At 47.5% G+C, this 26,078-nt stretch overlaps 1 protein-coding gene across 1 annotated transcript in view; it reads left to right on the top strand.

Moving 5' to 3' along the window:
* The first annotated feature begins 9,059 nt into the window (after window positions 1-9,059).
* The window catches only part of LOC149336622 (uncharacterized), a 61,114-nt gene continuing 44,095 nt past the window's right edge, over window positions 9,060-26,078 (top strand). Inside the window, exons 1-4 of the mRNA XM_089554192.1 lie at window positions 9,060-9,091; window positions 9,409-9,522; window positions 11,667-11,701; window positions 16,672-17,592. Coding sequence (XP_089410318.1) covers window positions 9,060-9,091; window positions 9,409-9,522; window positions 11,667-11,701; window positions 16,672-17,592 — 1,102 coding nt within the window. The remainder of the gene's footprint in view (window positions 9,092-9,408; window positions 9,523-11,666; window positions 11,702-16,671; window positions 17,593-26,078) is intronic.

Here is a 26,078-nt window from a genome sequence, read left to right on the forward strand (position 1 = left end):
TTTTGGAAGGCCCAAACAAAGGCGCAACGCCTCCCGCTCCAAGAGAATCAAGGGGCGAAGTTTATACGCTGGTGCACCAGAGAATAAAACACAGCCGAACTCTAAGACAGGACGGACGTACATTCTATAAATCATAAGAAGTGAGTGCCTTCTCATGCCAGAACGAACACTGCTCAGCCTGCGCAGCATACCGACTGCCCGGACTCCTTTCACAGTGATCTGCTCGATATGGGCCGCCCAGGAAAGAGAAGGATCATAAATTACTCCAAGGTATTTGACACTTTGCACTTGAGGAATTACATGGTTCCGGTAAACAATAGAGATATTAACTGGACGAGAGAGCGGAAAAACCAATAAAGCACATTTATTGACATTAAGGGACAGATTAATGTCTCCTAACCATTGGTCTAGGACATTGAGGTAGGACTGTAAGGACTGGTACAAAGAGGAAATGTCGTTCTCTGAAGCAAAAAAGGCGATGTCATCAGCATACACATAGGTGGCCACCTGAGGACTGCAGGGAATACTGCTGAGTAAGATGTTAAAAAGTACAGGGGAGAGGACCGCCCCTTGGGGCACTCCTCTCGCTTGTCGAAATTTCCTTGATGAAACACCGTTCTGAAAGCAGTAAAATTCCCTGTCAGCAAGGAATTCAGCAACCCAAGCCACAAAGTATCTCGGAAGTCCTACTGCCTGCAGTCTTTGCAAGAGCGTCCTGTGCTCAACGCTGTCATAGGCTTTAGATACATCTAAAGTAACAAGCGCTGCGTATTGATTTCGGCGCCGAGCTAACTGTATGCGGCTCTCCAGATCGGTATGGGCACACCATATAGAGCATCCTGGTCTGAAACCAATCTGGCAAGGGTTAAACAACCCAGCCTCTGAAATAACAGACATTATTCTACCATGCAACACCCTCTCAATTAGCTTAACGAGATTCGAAGTTAAAGAAATTGGCCTTATATTGTCTAACACATAACCATCTCCCTGCTTTTTAAGCAACGGGATAATCTTTGCTAAACGCCACTCGTTTGGAATCCATGGCCCCTTAAGAGAGTAATTTATAAGCGCCAGTAAGTCGGTGGGAGATTCCTCGAACAATATTTTAATCATAGAAGAAGTCACACCATCAGGGCCAGGGGCCGCGGGTGGAAGGCGGGATACAGTGTTCGAGAGCTCAGTGAGGGTGACCTCCTCGAAATCGTCCAAAGTGGCAAGAAATCTCTGAGGAGAAGAAAGAAGAGCCGTAAACCGGCGCTCAAGACCTCTGCCTATCTCTTCCAGGGACTGTGCAAGTTCAGCCGGTGACTGAACTAGGGAGACAGCGTTCATGGTGGACGAGATTAGTTTCCTGGATTTTAGGTAATTGAATAGAGCACGCCTATTACCAGATTTTGAAAGGAATTCGTAGCGTTCAGTATCGTGCAACTCCTTTGCACGAGATACGGTGCGCTTAAACGTAGCTGCAACGAACTTATAATCGATCCAGTTTTTGGGACACTGATTATGGAGAAGTTTCTTCCAAGCAGCCTTTCGGCGCCTATAATCGCGAGCGCACTCTGCGTTCCACCAAAGGCACGGCGATGTTCCCTTATGTGCCTGAACCAAGAACTCCGATTTTTTACGAGCTCCATCCAAAATTGAACAAATGCGGATGGCATTATCTCCACTGTTGGAATGAGATAATTCCTGAAGGTCTGCTTTGAGGGCATTTTTAAAACTGTCGTAATTTATGAATGTGCGCCGTGTGCTGTTAGGAGAGGTCAACTGGCACATAACTTGGAAGCTGATCGGAAGGTGATCACTATTGGAGGCACAGTCAACTGGCGCCCAAGAGGACACAGTTATTCCGGGGGAAGAAAATGACAAGTCTAACGCTGAGCGAGCCTGACCACGGACAAATGTGGGGAGACCCGAATTTAAACATATGAGGTTATTCACACAAGCCCAGTCCCATAAGAGCGTACCGCAGCGATCTGTACGAAACCCCCACGAAACATGATGCGAGTTGAAGTCTCCAACAATTAAAACCTGTTTCCTGCAACGAGACAAAAACGAGTCAAGAGGCCGAACGTCATGCACACCTGTTGGAAAATATACATTAGCCAGAGTGAGTGGCTGATATCCAGGAATATTGAGATCAAGAGCCTGAATTTCGCACTGCCTGTCCATATATTGAAATGACACAGTTGCCCTGTGGCAAAATTTTGTGGATACGAACAATAGCAACCCACCACCTCTTGAGGGCCGGTCAAGCCTGAAAGAACGATAATTTTGTAAATTGTACCTAGAATCTTTAGAGAGCCACGTTTCCTGAAGAGCAATTAAATCTGGACTTAATTTACTGATTAAACAAACTAAATCTGTTGAAGCAGAAAGAATAGACCGGCAGTTCCACTGCAACACCTTCAACGACCCTATGTCGCCGAAAGGGCCGCAGCGGAGACCGCCTGATCCAAAATGCTGCCTTTGGGTGTAGATCTAGGGTGATTCTTTTTATTCTTCGACTGAGAGCAAGACGGACTAGCACCACCTATCGGAGACGCACTGCGCTTTTGAGCACGCATCTCAGTCTCCATATCAACGCACTCTTCAGATGAGAGTTCTGTCTCACTGTGATGTGAATAACTTGTTGTAGGGATAGACGAAGGCTGTGATTGAGTCTGACTCAGTGGATTGGAAGTCACGGGCACAGAAGGTTGGGGAGGTGCAACCAATGGAGAAGTGATTGTGCTACAAAGGGGGGCAATAGAAGCTTGCAATAAAGTGGACATTTGGGATGCCATGACCTGCGAAATGCACGCGGACAGATTTTCAACTATGCGATCCATGGCACTTGCCATTGCTTTCTCCACCGCCGCCGCAATCGCTTGCGACAAGGAGGAATCCACAACGGTTGCATGCCGCGCTGCCACACTTGCATAGCCAGATGTCCTATCTTTGATGACTGCAACTGCCTCACGTCTTGAGCACCTGCGCTTGTCAATCAACTCTAATACTTGCACTTCCTCAGCCCGCGCTGGGCATTCGGAATGGCTTGCTGAGTGTCCACCGCCACACAAACAGCATTTCTCTTGTTGAGCAGAACACCCAGCGGGGTCGTGGCTCTCTCCGCACCCACAGCAGCGAAAACTCGATTTACAGGCCTTGGCGCTATGGCCAAACCTCCAGCAATTACGGCACTGAAGGGGCCGAGATGTAAATTGATCCACACGGAAAATCAAAGGCCACACCTTAACTTCAGATGGACAGGACAGCCCCGCAAATGTAGCAATAACAGTCTCCGTCGGTACCTTTGTTCCATCTACCACACGACTGCATCGGTGAATGGCGATCACGCCAGCCGAAGTGAGCTTTTCTAATGTCTCGGACGCGCTTAGACGTGGGTCTACGCCACGGACTAGCCCTTTCGAACACGCCAGATGAGGAGGTATGAACGCGCTCACCGGGTGATTGGCAAACGACGAACACTTCAGCAGGTCGGCTACGCATGCCTGGTCTGGCGATCTGCATACGATCCCTCCACGGCCGAACTGCCGGACGTCTGTAATCTTCATGTAATGGGGGGTGGTAGATTTAAGCGCAGCCTGAACAGCCTCGGGGTTATTCAGCTTGATGGAGCCGTCATCCGCGGGGACGAGAGCAACCGGTATGCTGCTAACTCCGCCACGGAGGAAACAATCAAGAGGCAGCTCATCTGGGGCGAGACAAGCTGACCAGGGGGTGTTCCCCTGGCCGGGAGAGTTTGTGGACATCAGTCCACGTTCCCGCGTTCAGTCACCCTGGAAAATGGGAAGAAAACACAAGAAATCAAGCAGAAATTCGAGGAATAACTCAGCACCGCCTGGTACTTAGCCGCAACCCAACAGCAGCGATGTGAACAGCGGCGCCGTGGCAGTTGCATACCCACGGCGGGGGATTCTGTATTCTCCTACTTCGTCGTCTTCTCTACTCCCCTGCGCGCGAGTGCGTGCAGCGCACTTGCCACACTTCATCTTTATCACAGTTAGCTCTCGTATTTGTCTTTCTTTCTTTGTGGTACTGTCCTGGTTGCGCTACAAATATGTATAATTTGACATGAAGGCTGTTTATTACGTTTCCGTGCGCACAAACATTAAAAATACGAATAAAGAAGGCACAAGATACGCGCTGTCTCACAACTGGCTTACGGTATAAAAAACGGATACTTGAATGCTGTACATAACGATAATAACAAGAAAACTAATCTATAAATTCAAAATCCGAAAGAAAGGAAAATTACACTAGAAAATCTATCTTGAAGGAACCCAGTTGCGCTATAAAAAAGACAGCCACAGGAAAAGCGAAGAGACAGACAGAGGCGCAACACGCCTGCTGGCACTATGCCCGACGAGCAAAGAAGGAGTTGCTTCCGTATGATTCCGCGCATTCGAAGATAGTCAAAAGAGCAATTGCAAGCTCGTGCCTGGAATCCGCTCTTACCAAGTCATGCCCGCATGCAATGCACATAAGTTTTAATAATCAAATTGAAAGGTTGCTTTCAGCCGCCTTCCCCTGCGACGTCATATCAGCCGTGGCCGAGAATCTCCTCAGGAAGATAAAAAGAAGAAATCGAGGTAGTATGGATGAGCCGCTGCCAAAAAAGAAGATCGTGGTGATGCCTTATATACACAAAGTGGCGCACAACGTAAAAAAAGTGGCCAAGAGGCATGGCGTCCCTGTTGTTTTTTCTGCCCCACGGAAACTCGCAGCCTTGTGCTCGAGAACCGGGAACCAAGGAGCTAGAGGCAGTGGATGCGACATAAAACATGCCGAAAAGTATGTGAAATGTGCCACTGGAGTGGTGTATGAAATCCCACTGAAGTGTGGAGGCGCCTACGTGGGCCGAACAGGCCGATGCGTGAATGAACGCGCAGGGGAACATGCCCGATCCATTCGGAATAAAGAAGGAGCAAACTTGCCTGCTCATTGCCTTGCTTGCAGTGGATGCGAGCCTCTGCTTAAGCAGATTAAAATACTAGGAAGAAGTAAAAACAAAACAGCGCGGGAGATTTTGGAGGCCTATCACATAAAAGAAAACGGTGATAAATGTGTAAGCGACACTTCTGTAAAACTGTACAATAAGGAAAACCATTTTCTGCGCACCTGTTGTTGACCAGGAGTTGATTGGTTGTACCCCCTCAAAAATTTGCGCTCTGTCTGTCTCTTCGCTTTTCCTGTGGCTGTCTTTTTTATAGCGCAACTCGGTTCCTTCAAGCAAAGCACCAACTTGCCCAACAAGAAGTTCTTCAAAATGTATCTTGTGCGCATTAGAAAATCGGTGTGTGGCCCGGCAGCCCTGAGGTCAAATTCAGCACCTCTGAAATGTGACGCGGAGGCGCTAGCCACTAGGCGTTAAGGAAAAAATTGACACGATATTTGCCGCTTTGTCACGCTATATTCCACGACAGCTGTTACAGTATTCTTATATTATGATATGCTGACGTAGAGAATATGACAGCGACTTATCTGTATGGCTTCGTAGCTGTCATTTATCTTCCCACTCGTACTAGTGTTCCCACTACCTCAGTTGTCTAGTGCACTTCTTTACGCGTATGGCGCCACCGACGACATCTCCTCAGGCGGCGCGTTTCGCAGCTGTTGCCGCCGATGGACGGGGCTACATTTCTCCTCTCCCTCCATAGGATCTCTCCTTCCATGGTGAACCACCTCCGGATTATTCCCGTGATAACCACCCTGTCAGGGACGCCGCAGTGGACGACTCCGTAAAATTCGTACACCTGGGGTTCTTAACGTGCACTGACGTCACACAGTACACAGGCTCTTAGCATTTCGCCTGCATCGAAATGTGACCGACCTGGCTGGCATCGAACCCCTGTATTTCGAGTCCGCAGCCGAGCACCCATTGCCACTGAACTGGTTTATATGGTTTATGGAGGTTCAACCTCCCAAAACAACTCAGGCTATGAGGGACACCGTAGTGCAGGGCTCCGGAAATATCGACTACCTGGGGTTCTTTAACGGGCACTGACATCGCGCAGTACACGGGCCTCAAGAATTTTGCCTCCATCGAAATTCGACGGTCGTAGCCGGGATCGAACCCGCGTCTTTTGCACCCGCAGCCGAGCAACATAAAAATTCAATTATCATGGCGTCTGAATAAAATCAGAGTAGGAATAGATTGGGGAGTGAAAAACAATGCACTCAAAAATGGAATGTTTCATAACTGCATTAGAGAGGCCAGTGAAAGAAGGGTGCTACCGCATTGTCTCCGCGTCAGTTAAATTGATATCCCCTAACCTTTTTGCAACCGGAGCTGGGAGAAAGTGTTTTTTGCACAATTATTTTCAGAATTTGATGCAAGGAAGAGATTAAAAACGTTGCAGTACACGCACTTTGATAGCTCATAGACTATTTATTACCTTTATTATATTATCTTTCTTTGTTTGCAACACTTTCATTAATTATTTTCATACTCTGTGGCCCGTGAAGGAGGGGCTTCGTACAACAATTATTTTAAATGGCCGCCTATAGCGGGAGTTTCCGGCGTATATACTTTTTAATATACCGCTAATTAGAGTTTTATGAATCCGAAGCTATAGCTGTAGTGTCATATATTTTTCGATAGCTGGCAGTAAGTACCGCTTTGGGTGTGTATGGGCACCCATAGAAAGTTTTTGAAAGAATTTTTTTTTTAAATCTTAGCAGATCTTAACTAGGACATCATGCAGGGTTGTGCCTTTCTATCGTATGGCTTGTGGGGTGGAACGTTTGGAGTGGACATTTGCACTTCAGGGACGCTTCATAATAACTAGGACCACTCAGGGATCTTTACCATGCTCTAACACCATCTGTACATAGGAATCTTGGCATTTTTCCTCCATATAAATGCGGGCGCTGTAGCCACAGTTTTGCTCACTTACCATGAAGGATCAACAGCCGAATGCCAAAGAAACAAACGCATGGATTCAGGTTGGCCTTTTGTTTTTGTCAGCAGTACCTATGCCCCACTGCATGCTTTAAATGCTTTCATTGACTTGGTGCTGCTTGTGTCTATTATGCGATTGCGATTAAGCTGTCTTCGAGGCAAAACCCCGGCGTTCTCTGTCACGAAATGCAGAGATCGGTCAACAGACCTCTGACACTATCAGGATTACGTGACATCAAAGAGAAAATCTGAGGATAGAGCCAAATTTCAAAATCCTCTAACTCTAAAGGACCTGGGATGCCGCGGTAGTATCTACATCACTATCGAAGAGGGCAATAATTTCAGAGGCATCAGCGTGTCAGGGGGAGGGAGGGGGGGTGCATATTATAAACCGATAAAATAAAGACTAAATAAACACTTCATGGCTGCGAATAGGTTTCGAACCAGCGGTGGCACTTACAGAAGAACTTCACTAGTCCCAGCATTAGACCACTACGCCACCGCCGCAGCTGCACATCGCGCGTGTTTAAATGCCAATCTCACGAGTCAGCCCGCACTGCACGTTCCTCTGTGCTTTGGATGTCGCCGTATTCATCAACTTCTATCCGTGCGCAATGAACCCAGAACCGACCGCTATCGTATTGCCCACTTAAGTTGCGTTAAGCTGCCCCATAGTTTTTGTTGCAAAAGCAACACTACGCTTGTCGCCTAGCCATTTCGCGGAGCCGAGGAAAGGCCATACTGCGCATGCGCGAGGAGCAGTGGAGGTGCACACCTGGCGCACCTCCCCTGTCGCTGTGCGGGTGACTCAGAGGTGCCGTCGCCGCTCTCGCCAGTTGCGCATGCTCAGTAGCGACGTATAGCTAGCGGGTTCGGGGCCGCCGCCGCTGCCGAGCGCTCTCCATCGCCTCTCTATCTCTCTCTCTCTCCTCTCCGATGCGCAGTAACGGCGCACAGCTAGCGTGCCGGGGTCGCCGGCACGCCAGCTGTGCGTAGTGACGTCACTTCCTCCCTGCGCATGCGCAGTATGGTCGTGCAAGAGCACGCGAAACGGCGAGACTGTGGGCAATGTAGCTCACGCAACGATATATGGCTACGCGCAGGTGTTGCTTTCGCGATCCTCCAGGTTTAACCAGAGCTAAACCAAAGCCAATTTTTTGATCGCCTTCACTCTTCGTTTAGTAGTGTTTAATAAGATTATATTAGCTATCTATAGAGTATTTACTTGTCGACAACACCAGTTAGATTTGGTATAGGATCCACATGTGAAAAGGGACGTTAAAAGTCTAGCTGGCAGGGCGGGGGGAATGAAAACAGCACTGCGATTTTTATGTTATGCCTATGAAGACAGGTATTGGTATCTGACCTTGCCAGCCACTCCGGTTTGCCCACCTTTCAATCTGGTCCAGCAATGCATCGTTTGATAGTGTTCTTCACCATCAACAATTATCTCACAAGAAAAAAAAAAGAATTTCAGGCTTATATTGAGTATAGAACACGAACGACTGGAAAAAAAAAGACAAAACAACTGCAATCACTAAGTGCAAAACCAATGCACATACGGTGTCGTTCTTTCCAAGTACGATAGATAGCCTATAACTATTGTTTACTCGCGATGTGGCTATCCTGCCATCACCCGAAGCATTTTTATCTGCAGTGAGATCAAGCCAGTAAGTTTTATGCACTTGGTCTCAATCTTCGAGAGTACGTTTTTGATGCTTTCTGCCCTGTACGTAAATGTGGCGCTTTTTTATTTTTGTTTGTGGGCTGCTTTCTTGCGCAGAAATTTCATTGTACACCCATTTCCTTTCTTTTCTTGTTGTTTGTTATCTTTTATAGGTCATGTATTTGTACACGTCATATATCCGCTCCAGCTTTTGCTACCAGACGGCGGCGGGCAGTATTGAATTAAAAAAAAAACCGAAGACACACTGCGCAGCCTTGTTCTTCGTGGCTGCCGCATGGTGGCGCCACAATGAAAACTTGAGAGAGCGGGGCGTGATGCTCAGACAAGGAGTACGGGGCGCAACAAAGAACCAGCGAACTTTTTAACACGTATGGCGGTGTCTACGTGCTACACTGGCTGCTTAGTGACGGAGTTGTAGCGCACTGCATAGCGTCCACTTTGCACTCAATGACCAAGAGGGCTTAAATGCTGGAGACCCAGATCTACGGAGACCCAGTGTGAGTCTTTTGTGCATTGCCCGCCTCCAGTTTTCGTGCACGGTTCGCGTTATAGCTACGTCTTCGGCGTCAATATCTATTCCAGGTGATATGGAATAATTGGTTTAGTGAAATTTAGTGTCGCTGCTGTCTATTTCTTCATATGTTTTTCCTTTTCGCTGTGTTTTATGAAAGAGTACCAATTGTTCCTACCCAGTTTAAGTCTGCAATAGGAGGTGTGGACTAACACGCACCCCGCACTGTTCCGTGTTGTTCCTTGCCTTAGTTATGTCGCCGCAGTGAAAAAGTGAACTTTCTCTCTCGCGCGACTTGTCTAGACGCTCCATAGGCAGCCAACCCAAGCTGTTCTACCTCCTGCGCGTCGCCCACTTTACCGTGAACGACCAAGTGGGACTAGGACGCCGACGACCCAACTGTGGGGAGAACCCTGCGTGAGTAATCTGTTCTCCTGCACATCGCTCGGATGGTCTTTTTTGTGCGGGTATCATACTAGCTGTCATACTAGCTGTCATACTAGCTGTCATACTAGCTGTCATACTAGCTGTCATAGTAGCTGTCATAGTAGCTGTCATAGTAGCTGTCATAGTAGCTGTCATAGTAGCTGTCATAGTAGCTGTCATACTAGCAGTCATAGTAGCAGTCATAGTAGCAGTCATAGTAGCAGTCATAGTAGCAGTCATAGTAGCAGTCATACTAGCAGTCAAACTAGCAGTCATAGTAGCAGTCATAGTAGCAGTCATAGTAGCAGTCATAGTAGCAGTCATAGCAGCAGTCATAGCAGCAGTCATAGCAGCAGTCATAGCAGCAGTCATAGCAGCAGTCATACTAGGAGTCATACTAGGAGTCATACTTGCAGCCCGCGTTATGTCTACATCCAAGCAGGCTTAACCAAATATCACATTTCCTGCACAGAATATTCTCGAGAGACCCGGTGCGCGAATAGTAGTGGCAAGTTCCTGATATATGCAATCTTTCACCGAAAGAATTGGTGAATCAGCTGTCACTCAGCCAAGCATTTCGAGCAACGAAAAGTCGGCGTACATTTTTAGCTTCGGCTGGTTGAATTCTAGAGCCATAAGTGAACTCAAGAAAGAATCCGCGCCATTATTAGTGCATCGATTATATTACCGTAAAGTTTTGCAATGTTTTTTTTTTCATAGCCTTGGTATACGTGGCTTTATAACTTGCCCACGGGAAGCGCGACCATATTTATCTCGAATTGGTTTATGCGGTTGACGTCCCACGATGACCCATTCTATGAGGGACGCCGTAGTGCAGATCTATGGAAATTTCCGCCGCCTGGTGTTCTTTACCGTACGCAATACGCCGGCCTCAAGTATTTCATCTCCATCGCAATTCGACCGCTGCGGCCGGGATCGAACACGCGCCTTTCGGTCAACAGCCGAGCGCCATAACCAGTGAACCCCCGCGGCTGCTGTATCTCGAATTATCGCAGTTACGCACTGCGACTTCAACGTCGTGCGAGATAATAGCATAGCATTTGGACCTTGCCTGGAAAGATCACTTGCAAGCTTGAAATTTAACGCGGCTGAGAGCAGCGGTCGGTTGTGTTCTTGGACGACCGTAAAAAGTGCTAGTAGCTGTCGATTCTGCCAGGTTGTTAAGTACAGTCACGAGCGCCAAAAGAGGAGCGTGTAGCAGATAGCCCCGAGCCTTACTTGTGGAAATACGCGACGGCTGCTTTTAGCAACGCGGTGGAAAGGGTTAGGCCACCTTGCCTGATCTCGGCAAGCCGATAAAACACCTCCTTTTCCAGTTTGTTCATGAGAGCAGCCGCCGCGCGTCGCCACGAGTAGGGTTCGAGGCTATCGGCCATGCGCTGCTGTGTTCACGCTCATAAATTTCATGACTGTAATGTTGCGATCACATTTGTCTAGAGCCGACCTGCAGGCTCTCCAAATAGTCACTTTAGCTCCGAACTGCGCATGGAACGTCTTGCGGCAGTCAATGGGTTCGAATTCGCTTGGTAAAATGCGTCACGAGAGTGGATGCTGCAGCGTTTGCGGCGGACCGAGGCACAGGCTTGCGTGATTTGCGGGTCCCGAGGGCATAGTTTCAAATATTCTTCACCGAGGACAACGCATGACGACAACACATTCCACTGCGACGACTCCGCACGCGCAGTTGAGCCAGAAATTGACGCGATGAAAGTCTCAAATGACGCGAACGAGAAAAAGTACGACATGCCCGAGCTGTATTTCGATAAGCGACGGAGCATTGACCGTGCTCTGAGGAAAACGTACATTTCGAAGGCAACCATCGACACAGAAGTGGAATTTGACGGCCGCAAGGTTACCGACCTGGTAGGCAAGAGAGGCGACACTGATATCTGCGGACTCTCTGCAGCAATCAAGATTAAAGTCATGTTCATTCAAGACGGGCCCCAAATCCACACTGCATGAAGGGTCCTCATAAGCATTAAAGAGCAACTGCACCACAATCGAGAATTGCCCGATATTCAAAGATTCAAGTCCATATAGAGTGTAGGCAAAGCGGGCCAATGCTCTTTTCGATTTGCATTAAAATATTGACGTGACCGGCGATGGAATTTTAGGCTTCTCCTCAATACGCCGGAGAAGTGCGAGCAAGGTAAGTGTGACGTCACGGAAGGGAAGGTTTAAAATTGCCGCTGCCATCAACCAAACCCTGCCGTGCTTCGCTTGTTGCGGCCAGATAACCCTCGGTGGGCTTTGCCTTAAGTGACGTTGGCTTCTTCTTTCAAACGAAGAGCTTACGCGTTCCGAATGTACTATCAGCAACGAATGAAACGCGAACAAGAAAACTGAGTTGGCAACACAAACACCAGCGTATTAGCTCCTGGATTAGAAATAAATGTGCAGTTGTATTACACTTCTAAAGAATAGTCTTCGTGTATTGCAAATTAAAATAGCAGGAGCTAGTATTCCACTTCTCAGGCTAAGAGCGGCATATTTCGGAGTCCGTAGTTCAGTTGTCTTCTTCGCATTTCATTTCTTATAGCACAGGTACCTTCGATGACGTCATCATGCGCCCTCCCACTTGGCGCTGTGTGCTAAGCTTGAATTCCGACGATTTTATTTGGCAGTTATGTCAGCATTTGAAATGCTAGCCCAAAAGGATTTCGCATGCTTTACCTGCAATTTCCACACCTTCGACCCTTTAAAGTTCGTCGATTTCTAAAACCTCTGCAGTTGCTCTTTAAGGGCCATGTTTTGCTCGAGTGGTGGTGAACGGACGGAGTTACTTGCCCTGCGACCTTTGTTGTCCTACGGCTGTGTTCCCAGGACCGTATCGGGGCATAGGCTTCCTGACTGTACATAAAAAACCAATGAGCTTAGGTACAAGCACATCTGCCTTTCGACGGACTTTCCTTTTAGAAGACGCTGAGCGAGGAGTATCGACGAAAGCCGAAGAGGCTGAAGCGACTGATAGAGGCAATGATGTTTTATAGAGTTCAGCTGAAACCGGAAATGTTCCGCTTCGCCTACCTGAACTTATCCCCCGTTGTAAGCAAGGAGAGAATGGGATCAGGCAAGGAAGGACAGTCGCTGTTTCATATTTCTCGAATTCAACTGACAAGGAAAGCGTTTAGAGATATTTTTGGGCTCAACCCCTACCCATGCACACCGGTTCGTAAACGGCCATTTTCGCATTGTAATCGTTTTTGACACACGTGAGAAAAGTAGACGTAGCGCTTGTGAAGCCAGTTTCAGGCCCAAACTTTTCTCACCCGCACATGTCTTTCCCTCCTCCACCCCAGAGCGTACTCGCCGGCCTGCCGCTTATGTGACAACCCAAGAGTCGTCTACGCTCATCTCATATTCTCTTGCCCACCACACTCGCTCCCTGCCTCTTGTCACCTAAAAAGTCCGCAGCAGTGGGGGGCTGCGTTGTCCAGCACCAAGCCAAATCTCCATTTTCGGCTGGTGACCTGGGCAGAGAACGTCGCGACTAGGTAGAGCCTGGACGCCACAACCGGCGGCCTGAAGGCCGCCCGCAATGCTGTTGCGTAATTTTTTTAGGCCTTCAAATAAGTTTTTCACCACCACCACCTGTTTCAGTGGCAAACACCGCAAATCGTAAGGTTCAAGGAACTTCCTTCCCGTTTGCAAGCCCCACAAGTCCACGACCACTTGAATGAAGAAGCCGAAGCCCTCATTCGTACTGACACAGGCAGGTTAAACCTCGTCGCCTTTGTCAATAAAAGAGCGGACTAGAGCGAGTAACGGCAGCTTCAACCGACGCTAATCGCTTCAATTATAAGGCTAGGGCGTTAAAAAAAAATGACGGTGCTTTAGCTTTGATTAAACCGAGTGAGAAGCGGTTAGCTTCACGATGGTGTTTGAAGCCACCGCGGTGGCTCACTGGTTACGGCACTCGGCTGCTGACCCGAAGGACGCGGGTTCGCTCCCGGCCGCGGTGGTCGAATTTCGATGCATGCGAAATTCTGGAGGCCCATGTACTGTGCGATGTCAGCACACGTTAAAGATCCCCAGGTGGTCGAAATTTTTGGAGCTCTTCTCTACGGCGTCCCTCATAGCCTGAGTCGATTTGGGACGTTAAACCCCTATATAACTACAAACGAAACCTTCATGATGGTTCAGCCTGGAAAATAGCAAGAAAACGTTCAACGAACAGCATAACGAGACTTCGCTAGCCTAAACCATCATGAAGCTAACGCTTCTCAGTAAGTTTGCCCAAACCTAAAGTACCATATATTTTCTAGGCGCGTCGGCGCTCCTTCCGTCATGTACTAGGTTAAAGAAGGAGTGACGTCACGCCCTATTACGTAAACGCCACGTGTAAGCTCTTCGGCGTGTTCAAATTTGATCAACTCACCAAATTTTGGTCGACCTTGAGGTGACCTTTACGTCCGCGGCTTGACCTTGACTTGGCTGCGACATGTTAACTAGCGAGAATAAAACATCGTACAGAGACAGAGAAGCAGACTTGACAGTGTCCCAGCGCCAACTAGCCCAAATTTCTTGTTCAGTTGCTGACCTTGACTTGACTTGACCTTGAAATGCCATTGAACTCGTTCCTTGACCTTGACTCTTGACCTTCACCCTTGACCGGTCCAATTCGTTGACGGTTGGTTTGACCACTGACCATCTACCGGTTCTTCAAACATAAACAGAAGGTTTGACCTTGGCTGAGCATTGAAGCTCATTGGCGACGCATGGTGATCTCAGCCCGAGACGTCTAGTGGTAAAGCTACCGCTTCAAAAGATGTGAACGTCAAACTCCACCACACACTGTGGTTTCTCCCAGCACAATGTCATGGATGACGCTGTCTGCATTGGTTGTAATATCAGAGCTGCCTTAACACGCTGTGCAAAGTAGCATACATCAACATACTGTGAATGATGCACTACGGTCGCTATGTTTAAAGCTTTCATGAAAACTAGGCACCTGCAGAGCCTAGTTCTTCCCTTTGTACCTGATCTGCACTTAGATTGAGAACTAAGTGAAGCCATGGAAAGCATTCGTGTGTTATTTGTCCATTTTACGAGTCATTTGACTTGGGATGACCATGTATAAGCAGTAATAAGAAAGTTTTCTCGTATCACACGCATTATGAATCGGCATAGGCGTCTATATATATATATAATGTACAACTTCTGCTGTACCAATCTATATTTTTCTGACCCCTGAATTACTGCTAGCTTGTTATCTTCTGTGGGCAACTACCACTGCATTAATTAGAACAAGATTTGCCTGCTTCAGGATAATGTTTTACGTGCGATATGTAACCAGAGTTTCTTCGCCCACGCAGTCAACGTTTCTGATCAGTATAGTCAAAATATCTGGCCTTTAACACTTAAGACTGCTTGACGCTGAGAACTGACCTAGTTAGAAAAAGTATAAGAGATGCACTTACGTTTTCTTAGCTTTAGTAATGGGAAAGCATTTCCGTTAACGCAGCCAATTCGGTACTAGCGCATGTTCACATGTCTAGTTACTAAGACGTGTAGTAAGCACACCAAACTATTAATCAATTATTCAGTAGTTAAATAATTAGTTCGGATTAATTACCGACGACTATGAAGTAAGCTACTAATTGAATTAGTTAGGCCGGTTATTTATTCACCCAATAATTCATTCAATTCATTTCAGGGATTATTTGAATGTACTATAAATTAATGATATATATGATTCTTTAATGGCTTTTTCGCCGATTCTGTTAATACATCTTAATCTGTGGCAGTAATTGACAAAATCAACCAATTAATCAGTTAGTCCAATTATTTCCAGTTGATTCATCACTCGACACAAAAAATGCTTTCGCATTAACAGCAACCAGCTCCGCCACTTGGAAGACATTCGTGCTAACATTCGTCAATTCCACAGCACACACCCCGAACACTGGTACGCTAAAATATCTACTACATATGGTGCATAAAGCATCAAAAGCACATTACGACGTACTTCGAACTAAACGCTGTTAATGTGAGCGTTGCTGAAATTTCGGGCAAATCACTCTGAAGTTGATTGTACTCCTGTAACTACATTGAAACTCCTTTTGTTTCTTCCGTTTGTTGTCGCGCACATTTGTCTTCTTTTTTTTTCTGCGTTTCTGTTTGCTGCCTCACACTGCAGGGATGACTGACTTGTTTTCATCTCTGTATGTTTTGTATCAGAGTGCTTATTTTTCAACACTGCAGTCTCCTGAAACGCACTATAGAGGTTGAAGCGCTCGAATGGCTGCTCTTGCCGCTTTTATACTCGGCCATGCCCAAGTGAGACTGGGAAAATAATTCAATTTACTTGCATGTCATATTTACTTTGTCCATTTACTGAGAATGTTCGCCTCGTGTGTGTTATTTCAGCATCAAATTTTTTAAACTTATTGCCAAGCACGCCAACAATCTCTCATGCTTGAACCATTGCAAGAAAATATTGCGGTGTAAGTAGACGAAAAAACGAATTTCCCTAATGCCACACATTCTATTAATTTTATTTGCAGAAGCAGTGTGCTTTCCTGACTACCCCGACAGAAGTTGTGCTCTGGCCTCGTGGTGGACAAACAACATCGTCGAAGGGTGGTGAACACTACGAGCAAAGACCCCTAGTGCCGTATTCGATCATGGAACCGAATTCAGTTCAGCGGGAGCCACCTGCATTGAAAGATGTGTTCAGCTGCCCCTCCAGCGCCTGCGCTTCAGCGAACTTCGCCGATGCTACGAGGCACATGCGCCCTGAGACAGGAGGAGAGCCATTTGAATGCTCAGAGGACCCAGCGGTGTTTGCGAAATGTGAACGTAAGGGAGATGTGCGGTGCCAAAAAGGAGGACAACCATATAATAGTGCTATGTGCCCTTTTACAGCTGAAGGCCCTACAATGCTATCAGGGAACGAGCCTACGCACTCTGGCGAAAACCCTTTCAATCTCGACACATGTCTGTCTACAGCTGCAGACTCGAGAAATGTCACTCCACAAGATAGCATGCGCACTGGCGGCAGCCCCTTTAATCGCCACACGGGTCCTTTTGCACCTGCAGAGTCTAGATATGTCACTCCACACGATAGCATGGATACTAGCCAAAGCTCCTTCAATCCCGACCCGTGTCCTTCCACAGCTGCAGACTCGAGAAATGTCACTCCACAGGAAAGTATGCAAATCCTCGAAAGCCCCATAAATGACGACAAGTGTACTTCTACCACTGCGGAGTCTAGAAATGTCTCACATGACAGTATCCACACAGGTGAGAAACCCTTAAAGTGCGACACGTGCCCTTTTACAACTGAATATTCGGGAGCCTTAACTCGACACAAGCGTATGCACACTGGGGAAAAACCGTTCATGTGCGACATGTGTAAATTTATAACTGCTCGCTCTGACAGTCTAGCTGTCCACAAGCGAACGCATACTGGCGAGAAACCCTTCATTTGCGACATGTGTCCTTATGGAGCTAAAAAGGCTAGCGACCTCACTCGACATAAGCGTAGGCACACAGGCGAAAAACCGTTCAAGTGTGATATGTGTCATTTTATAACTGCACGTGCTTCAGCTTTAACTCGTCACAAGCGTACGCACACAGGAGAAAAACCGTTCAAGTGCGATATGTGTCATTTTATAACTGCACGTGCTTCAGCTTTAACTCGTCACAAGAGTACGCACGCAGGAGAAAAACCGTTCAAGTGTGATATGTGTCATTTTATAACTGCACGTGCTTCAGCTTTAACTCGTCACAAGCGTACGCACACAGGAGAAAAGCCGTTCAAGTGTGATATGTGTCATTTTATAACTGCACGTGCTTCAGCTTTAACTCGTCACAAGCGTACGCACACAGGAGAAAAACCGTTCAAGTGTGATATGTGTCATTTTATAACTGCACGTGCTTCAGCTTTAACTCGTCACAAGCGTACGCACACAGGAGAAAAACCGTTCAAGTGCGATATGTGTCATTTTATAACTGCACGTGCTTCAGCTTTAACTCGTCACAAGAGTACGCACGCAGGAGAAAAACCGTTCAAGTGCGATGTGTGCCCATTCCGAAGTGCAGTTTCTTCAAGCTTAATTCAGCACAAGCGAATTCACACTGGCGAAAGGCCCTTCAAGTGTGATATATGCCCTTATGCAACGGCTCAGAAGCGGCATTTAAACCGCCATATGCTGACGCACGCTAGCGCAGAGGTATATCGCTGTAGTCTGTGCTCATTCACGAGTTCAAATAGACAGGACCTCAGACAGCATGTATCAGGTCATGGGCATTGAAATCATCGGATGGGCGCGCCAATGTCAAAGAATACGCTTGCTGCTTGAGTCCAGACCTATGTGCCTTAACCGATAAATAAGCGTGCTCGATGAGTCATGACTTGTGACGTATGGTTCTTAAAATCCGACGGAAATCCGTTCTCTACGAATTGGTTCCTAATGCAGGGAGATAAATCCACATTTCTCACCTTTTATTTTTTATTCCTCGATGCGTATTGCTGCATTGTCTTGCTGATAAGTGATATTTTAGAACTGGGCACAGCATCAGGGCTTCGATTTTATTCCGAAGTGTAGAAGTTTGAATAATGTAGGAGATATGAAGGAAAAAGTTGGAAGGGAACTTAAGACTACTTACGTGCTTAGAATTTGAAAGCATCGTTTTGCGTATTATTATTTTTTTATTTTTTATACATTTTCATTATTTTAGCTTCCTTTGTAATTAGGCACCTATTCGTTAGCATAGAGTATTCAGGGAACACATATTTTACGTGCTCCTTTTTTCGCCAAGAAGCAACGTCTTATTGGGCCTATGGGTTGTATGATTACCTCGCAATCTGAAAATCTGAAATCTTCGGAAGAAATGTTATTTTCTTCTGTACACCACGGTGACGTCATCTCGCAGTTTTCGGGCCACTGCTGCTCGTCACCGGTGATGCCGCGTTTCGTTCCTCATCAGGCACATATGGCTTTCGCATCGACAAACTGCAGACTACAGCGAACTTGGCCGCTCAGCGCTCGCCGTTGTTCTAATAGAGCGTTACTTGCTGTAAAACATCCATAACAATTGCATCCTCAATGTCGCTACGCAGAGCTCGTTTCCGAATACTTGCTTACAGTGAGAATGCTACGGACATTCTGCATGTTGCAATAAAATTATCGCAGGAGGCTCGTGTGTTGAATTCGGCCGGTGGTGCCTGCCGTTGTATCTGCGCTGCTTATTTGTACTTCGACATTCAAATAAAGAACAGATTTTTTAGTACATGCCTCAGAAATGTCTTACAAGGAAATCGTGTGCCCACTCGACATTGGTTGCATATGCAGAACAGTTTTCAAACTTGCTTCAGTACACTATGCTTATTCAGCACATCGATCTTCTAGTTTATGCAGCGAGTCATTTGAAAGCGCGAAATTGATTACCCGTTAAAGCTATACCAATAAAAGCACAAAAATTAAGACGACTGCGATAGTCGGTAATGCGAAATTTGTGTGCAGGTCTTCACACGCCACCTTCCACCCCTGGACCGTGGCAGCCGCCTGCCGATTGTTTATTCCTCCGCTCTCCCTTTGACAGGCAGCGTCTCGCTCTGGTACTGCCTGCCACGGTTGCCAAGTGGTGTGTGAAGCCAACGCTGACATAGACGACTACGATGAGGAACAGGGACTTGTAGGGGTCGATGTGGAGGTCGCCCAGGAGGCGACCGCGGCCATGTTTATTTGTGCCTTAGAGATGATAGCGGTAGAGCAGCGGCAGCAGCGTCCGACCGAGGCCAAGGCCCCAAGCGCTGTTGTTGTTGTAGTTGTTGTTGCCTTGGTGGCATGGCACATACCCACGACGGGGTATTGGCCAGGGTTCAGTGAGGAGAGCCCAAAGAAGGTAAATTGGTGCCAAGCTAACGGATTACCCTTTGTTGCCAAGCTAATGATTTAACTTTGGGTACGTATTCCGAGGAATTAAATATGGAATTATAGATAAAAAGAAATTATGTTGTCACTGTCGGCCGCGCGGATCGCTACAGGCTAACTGGTTTTTTTCTCTTGACGAAAAGAATTGACGCAGTATCCCTCTCAATATCTCGGTAGTAGATTGTTCGGGTTAGCTCATGAGTCCCCCTGCTCACTGGGCGTAAGACGAGCCTCTGGAGAATTACTGGGCAATCATCAACTATTCTAAATTTGGACGCAGAGTGGTAGCAATATCAGACGATGGCCTAAATAATAAAGAAATTGTCTGGTGGAGGCGACTCCAAACACACCTTCATGATGAAATAGGTTTTAGGCGCCAAAAACAGACGAGGCACATAGGAAAGGTAACAGGACGAGACGCCAACTTCCAACTGTCCTGTTACCTTTCCTATGTGTCTCGTCTGTGTTTTGCGCCTAAAACCTATTTCAATATGAATGAAAACCAACTAGCCCAGCAGCAAGTGCTCTTAGACACCTTCATGAACCCGGTTTGGACGTTTCACGTGTATTAGAGCTTAGGGCCAGCGAACAGTGAAAACACTTCGGGGCGAGAGGGACACTAGACCACACAATTTGGGAGTGCCCGCAATCCACAAGGGTGGGACAAAATATAGTAAGTAGAGAAGCCCGAGTGACCCTGCTGCGAAGCGGGGACCCTCCTACACAGCGCGCACCATCCATGTGGCAGAAGAGACCGCAACAGGCGAAGGGCTGTTTGCCGCCTCTAATCCGCGGGCGCCCGACTCCCCATCTTCCCAGGCTTACGTGCCGGAGACAGGAGGGAGGCGCCCCTTTTATGACGGAAATAGAAGTTGTTTCAATCAATCGATCGATCGATCAATCAACATATCTCGGTGGACGCCCGAACGGCGCCGCAAGGCGAGCGATGAAGGATTGAGTGAAAGAAGAAAGGAAGAAAGGGATGTCGAAGTGGAGGGAAGCGGAATGATTTCGACCACCTGGGGATCTTTAACGCGCACTGACATCCTACAGCACACGGGCGTCGCCTGCATCGAAATGCGGCCGGCGCAGTTGGGTTCAAACCCGAGTACTCCGGCTCAGTAGACGGGCACCTTGGGAGGGGGGAGGGGGCGAAGTGCTGAGGCTCAAAACAGCAAGTTGAGCATAATAATTTATGCGTGCCTGACATTGCTTGGGGTCATACGTTTGGTACAGCGCTATGAAGCAATCGTGCATCATTCCGCCACCGCCAAGATGGGCTCGATTTGCGCACCATTTTCATAAAAAATTATTTAGGCCAGCCGTTGGTCATTGCGCTGCCGGGTTTCTAACAGCGGCAAAATACCTTTGCTGCCGAACCTTCGGTGGTACTAGAATCCGTTGGGCCCTCCGGAATGGATCAGTGAATAAATAGGGCGGTCAAGTGGTGAGCCCGAAGATGTGGACTTGGTGCGTTTAAAAATATCCACGTGACCTAAAATATTCGGAAGCCCGCCACTACGGCAGCTATTTGTTTTTTTTTGTTTTTCTACCGATTGCATTGTCTATGCAATTCAAGTAAAGAAAAAATGTTTTTACTTCATTTACATTAAGCACTTTACGTTACTTTATAAGCACGAACGAGAACATTTCGAGAGATCTGCCGCATCCAGATCTGAATTACAAAGAGAAGACGAACACTTCAACAAATTGCTACGAGAGGACTGCCGTCCGGTGCCGACTCGGCACCTTCTTTAGGGTTGATTAAGTAGGGGCGGAGGATGAACTTTTAATGCGAAAACAGTGCTAGCCCCATTACAACAAAAGCTGGCTGTGTGTGTGTCGCGGTGGCGGAGTGGTTATGGTGCTCGTCTGCTGGCCCGGAAGATGCGGGATCGATCCTGGCCGCGGCGGTCGGAGTTCGATGGAGGCGAAAATTCCAGAGGCTCGTCCAGTGTGCGATCTCAGTGCACGCTAAAGAACCCCATGTGGTGAAAATTACCCGGAGCACTCCACTACAGTGTGTCCCTCATACGTGAGTTGCTTTGGTACCTCGAACAATACAAACGCTCCTGCCGTTGTGGTGGCTCAGTGGTTATCGCACCCGGCAGCTGACCCGAAAGATGCAGGTTCGATCGTGGCTGAAGGGTCGAAATTCGATGGTGGCGAAATTCTAGAGACCCGTGTACTGTCTCCTTTGTCTCTCCCCTTTGTCTCCCCCCTTTGTCTCTCCCCTTTGTCTCTCCCCTTTGTCTCTCCTCCTGCTGTCTCTCCCCTTTTGTCCGTCTTCCTGGTTTTGCTCTAATCTTATGTTATACTTTTTCTTCCTTTGTAATGACACACCTACTCATTAGCATACCAGCCGCAAGGCAACGCATATACTACGTTCATCTCTGTTCTCCAAGAAGCAACGTGGTTTTGTGGCCTATGAGTTGTATGCTCGCCTCGCCATCTGAAAGTCTTGGGTTCAATCCCCGATAGCTTCAGAAAAAATGTTATTTTTCTGTCTGTGAAAATCGTCTGTGTACACCACGGTGACGTAATCTGGCAGTTTTCTCACCACTGCTGCTGGCCAAAGCTGGCTCCGCGCTTCTTTCCCGATGAGGCACATAATGCTTTCGCAACGATAAACTGTAACTACAGCTGGCTTGGCCGCTGAGCGCTTGCCCCTTTTTGCATGAGAGAGCTACTTGATGCGAAGCATCCACGACAAATGCAGCCGAAAGGAGTGTCGCTACGCAGGGCTCGCTCTCAAATATCCGCTTAAAGTGAGGTCGAGAAAGTAGGGCTGCGCACATTCTGCATGTTGCGATAAAGTTACCACACTAGTTCGCCAGTAGGCTCGTGTGTTGACTTCGTCCTGTGGTGTCTGCCGTTGTATCTACGCAGCGCATTTGCACTTCTACATTCAAATAAAGAACAAATTTTTCAGTGCATGTCTCAAGAATGTGTTTCAAGAAAATCGTCTGACCATTCGACATTGGTTGGATATGGAGCACAGTTCTCAAACTTGCTTTAGTACACTATGCATATCCAGCACATCTATCAGCATATGCGGAGAGCCAGTTAAAAGGGTAACAGTGATTCTCCGTCAGAGCGAAATGAATAAAACCAGAAAAATCGACAGACGACAGCTATAGTCCGTAATGCGAAATTTGTGTGCAGCTCTTCACACGCCACCTGCCACCCCTGGAAGGTGGCGTGTTGCGATGCTAGCCACCCTTCAGGATCTTCCCGTGGCAGCCATCTTACGGTTGTTCATTCTTCCGCTCTGCCCGTCTCAGGTGGCGTTTCTCTCTGCTGCTACTTCCCATGGATGTTAGGTAGTGTGTTAAACCAACGCCGACGCAGACGACTATGAAGAGGAATCCAGGAGCAGCAACCAAAGATCTTTGCTCAAAAATAGCAAGTTGACCATAATTCGTTGGGCGTGCCTAGCAATGATTGTGATAATAGGTTCGGTAAAGCGCTAAAAACCAGAGTTGCGTCATTCTGCCAGCTCCAAGATGGGCCCGATTTGCGCAGCATTTTCATGAACAATTACTTGGGACAGCCGTTGATCATTGAACTGCCCAGTTTTTCATAGCGGGAAAATGCCTTACTTGCCGCACCTGCGGTAGTACTAGCATCTCTTCCGCCCTCCGAAATGGATCGGTGAATAAATAGGGTGCTCAACTGGTGACCCCGAGGATGCGGGTTTAAGACCGGCCTTGGAGCCTGTGGTTACTTCGAGTCGAAACGGAAAAGAATCCGTGCGCTGTGCGATGTCAGTGTGCGTTAAAAATATACACGTGGTGAAAAATATTCGGAAGCCCTCCAAGACGGCACCTGTTTATTTCTTTGTTTTTCCACCGACTGCATTATCTGGATTTTAAAGAACAGACTAACACTCCGACTATAAAGTCATGAGAGGACTGCCGTCCGGTGCCAACTCCACACCTTCTTTATGGTTGATTGGGTAGGAGGGGAAGACGCACACTTAATTTGAAAGCATTACTATTCCCAATACAAGAAAAACTCGCGGTGAGTGCGTGGGTTTGTGTCGCGGGGGCGCAGTCGTTTGGCACTCGGCTGCCGACCCGGAAGACGCGGGTGCGATCCCGCCCGCGGCGGTCGAATTCCGATGGAGGAGAAAATATAGGTACTGGGCGATATTAGTGCACGTCAAAGAACGCTAGGAGGTCGAAATTTCGGGAGGCGTTCACTACGGCGTCCCTCATAGCATGAGTCACTTTGGGACATTAAACCCTAATAAACCAATAATAATAAATAATTAATTGGCATTTATTTCCCAATTTATTTCACTTAATTCAACCTTAGTTCACTTATTCCATGTTGTGCAGAATCACAGCTCCAAAACGACATTGACACAGTGCATGCCTGGTGCGATGACTGGCTAATGTTGTTTAATCCTAATAAATGTAAACTCGTATCTTTAAACCGCCGGCTTATAACCCCCATGTTTTCACTTACTCGGTTGCTAACGTTGAATCCACATACTCATACAAGTACAGTGGTGAGCAGCCTTGTCTAGAGCGCTTGAGCAGTGCGCGCTTGGTAACTAAAACCGAAATTAAAGAGCAGGCCCTTATTACAGGGCAAAGTTTTCGTGCCTGCTTTGTTTACGAGGCTATCTGGCGCTACTTCCGTGCAAGCGTTGCAGCTGGACCCTAGAGGCTGCCACAAAATCTGGATTTGTTTGCAAGGAAGTGCACCGCCCGAGCGCTATAGACAAGGCTGCTCACCACTGTACCTAGGCGTCACCTTGTGCCAGGATCTCTCCTGGCGCTCTCATGTAACGAGCATCGCCGCATCAGCTAACTAGACATTGGGTTTTTTGAAACGTCATCTACGGTACGCCCCTCAAAGTATTAAACTTCTTGCCTGCCAATCACTCATTCGACCAAAGCTAGAATACGCAACTGCTATCTGGAGCCCGCAACAAGCATTTTCATCAGTTCACTAGAATCTGTCCTAAATCGCGCCACCAGGTTCGTTCATTCTGCCTATTCGTAAGAGATCAGTGCATCGTCCCTTAAACGACAATCAGGTTTATCAACTCTTTCCCATTGTCGTCGCGTTGCTTTTCTCAGCATGTTCCATAAGTTTTTTTTGCAGTTCCCTCGGCCAACCACCCTACATCACACCGCCAGCTCGCATATCTCATCGCACCGGCCATCCACTGCAAGTTTCATGCCAACGCGCCCGCACCGTCACTTTTTCCGCATCCTTTTTTCTTCGCACTGCAAAAGACTCGAATGGCCTTCCCCACGGCGTTGATGCCATCACCTGCCAATCAAGTTTTGTTAACAATTTAAATATGCACATCATAAATATCATGTAGGCAATCATATTCAGTCTATAATTGCACTCCCTCCCACCCCTTTTGTAATACCCCTAAAGTGCGGTCTTTAAGGTAATAAATTGAAGAAAAGTGAAATGAAATCTTCGACTCAGCCAAGAAAGGCCTTCGCCTTAATAATTTTGACCACATGGGAATCTTAAACGTGCAGTGATATAGCACAGCAGACGGGCGTCGCCTCCGTCGAGGTATGGCCGCCGCAGTCAAAGGTGGGGGGGGGGGGGGGGTGATCTGCGGTTTTAAAAAAGCAAGTTGAGCATAATTCGTTTTGAGATCCTGACATTGCTTGGTATAATACGTTTGGTAAAGCCCTACGAAGCAAACATGCATCATTCTGCCGGCACCAAGATGCGCCTCATTTGCATAGCATTTTGATCAAAAGACACTCGGGACAACCTTTGGTTACTGCGCTGGTCGGCCTCTCATGGCGTTAAATTACCTTTCTTTCCGCATCTGCCACTAGAATCCCTTCCGCCCTCCGAAATGGCACACCGAATAAGGTGCTCGGCTGGTGAGCCCGAGGATGAGGGTTTACTTCCCGCTTTGGCGGCTGTGTTTACTTGTAGGTGAAACGGAAAAGGACCTGTCGGCTGTGCGATGTTATTGTACGTTAAAAACGTTCACGTGGTCGAAAATATCGGGAAGCCCTCCACTAGGACTCCTGTTTATTTCTTTGTTTTCCACCGACTGCGTTGTCTGCGTAGGACAAATGCAGAAATATTTTTTGCTTCATTTTTATTACGCACTTCACGGTACTTTGTAAGTCCTCGAACGAAAACATTTCGGGAGAGATCGGCCTGGTGGAGATCTGGATTCTGAAGACTAGCACTCCGACCGAATTGCCATGAGTGAACTGCCGTCCGATGCCGACTCCCCACCTTCATTAGTGTTGAGTAGGAGCGGAAGACACACTTTTAATGCGAAAGCTTTCCTAGTTTCCTTATAAGCAAAGCTGGTGGTGTGTGCGTTTGTGTGGGTCGCGGTGGTGCAATGGTTATGGTGCTCGGCTGCTGGCCCTAAAGACGCGGGTTCGATCCCGGCTGCGGCGGTCGCATTTCAATTTAGACGAAATGCTGGAGTCTCTTGTACTGTGCTATGTCACTGCACGCTAATGAACCCCAGGTGGTCGAAATTTCAGGAAGCGTTCACTACGGCGTCCCTCATAGCCTGAGCCGCTTTGGGACGTTTAACTCCATAAACCATAAAAATTCCCAAATGCAGCAGTCTCAGTTGGCGTATGCTGGCAGAACAAGGGCCGCCTTGCATGCTGTTCTAATGATGCT

This window comes from Amblyomma mixtum, chromosome 7 (genome assembly GCF_055824585.1).
Source record: "Amblyomma mixtum isolate Tamu chromosome 7, ASM5582458v1, whole genome shotgun sequence".
Taxonomy (NCBI): domain Eukaryota; kingdom Metazoa; phylum Arthropoda; class Arachnida; order Ixodida; family Ixodidae; genus Amblyomma; species Amblyomma mixtum.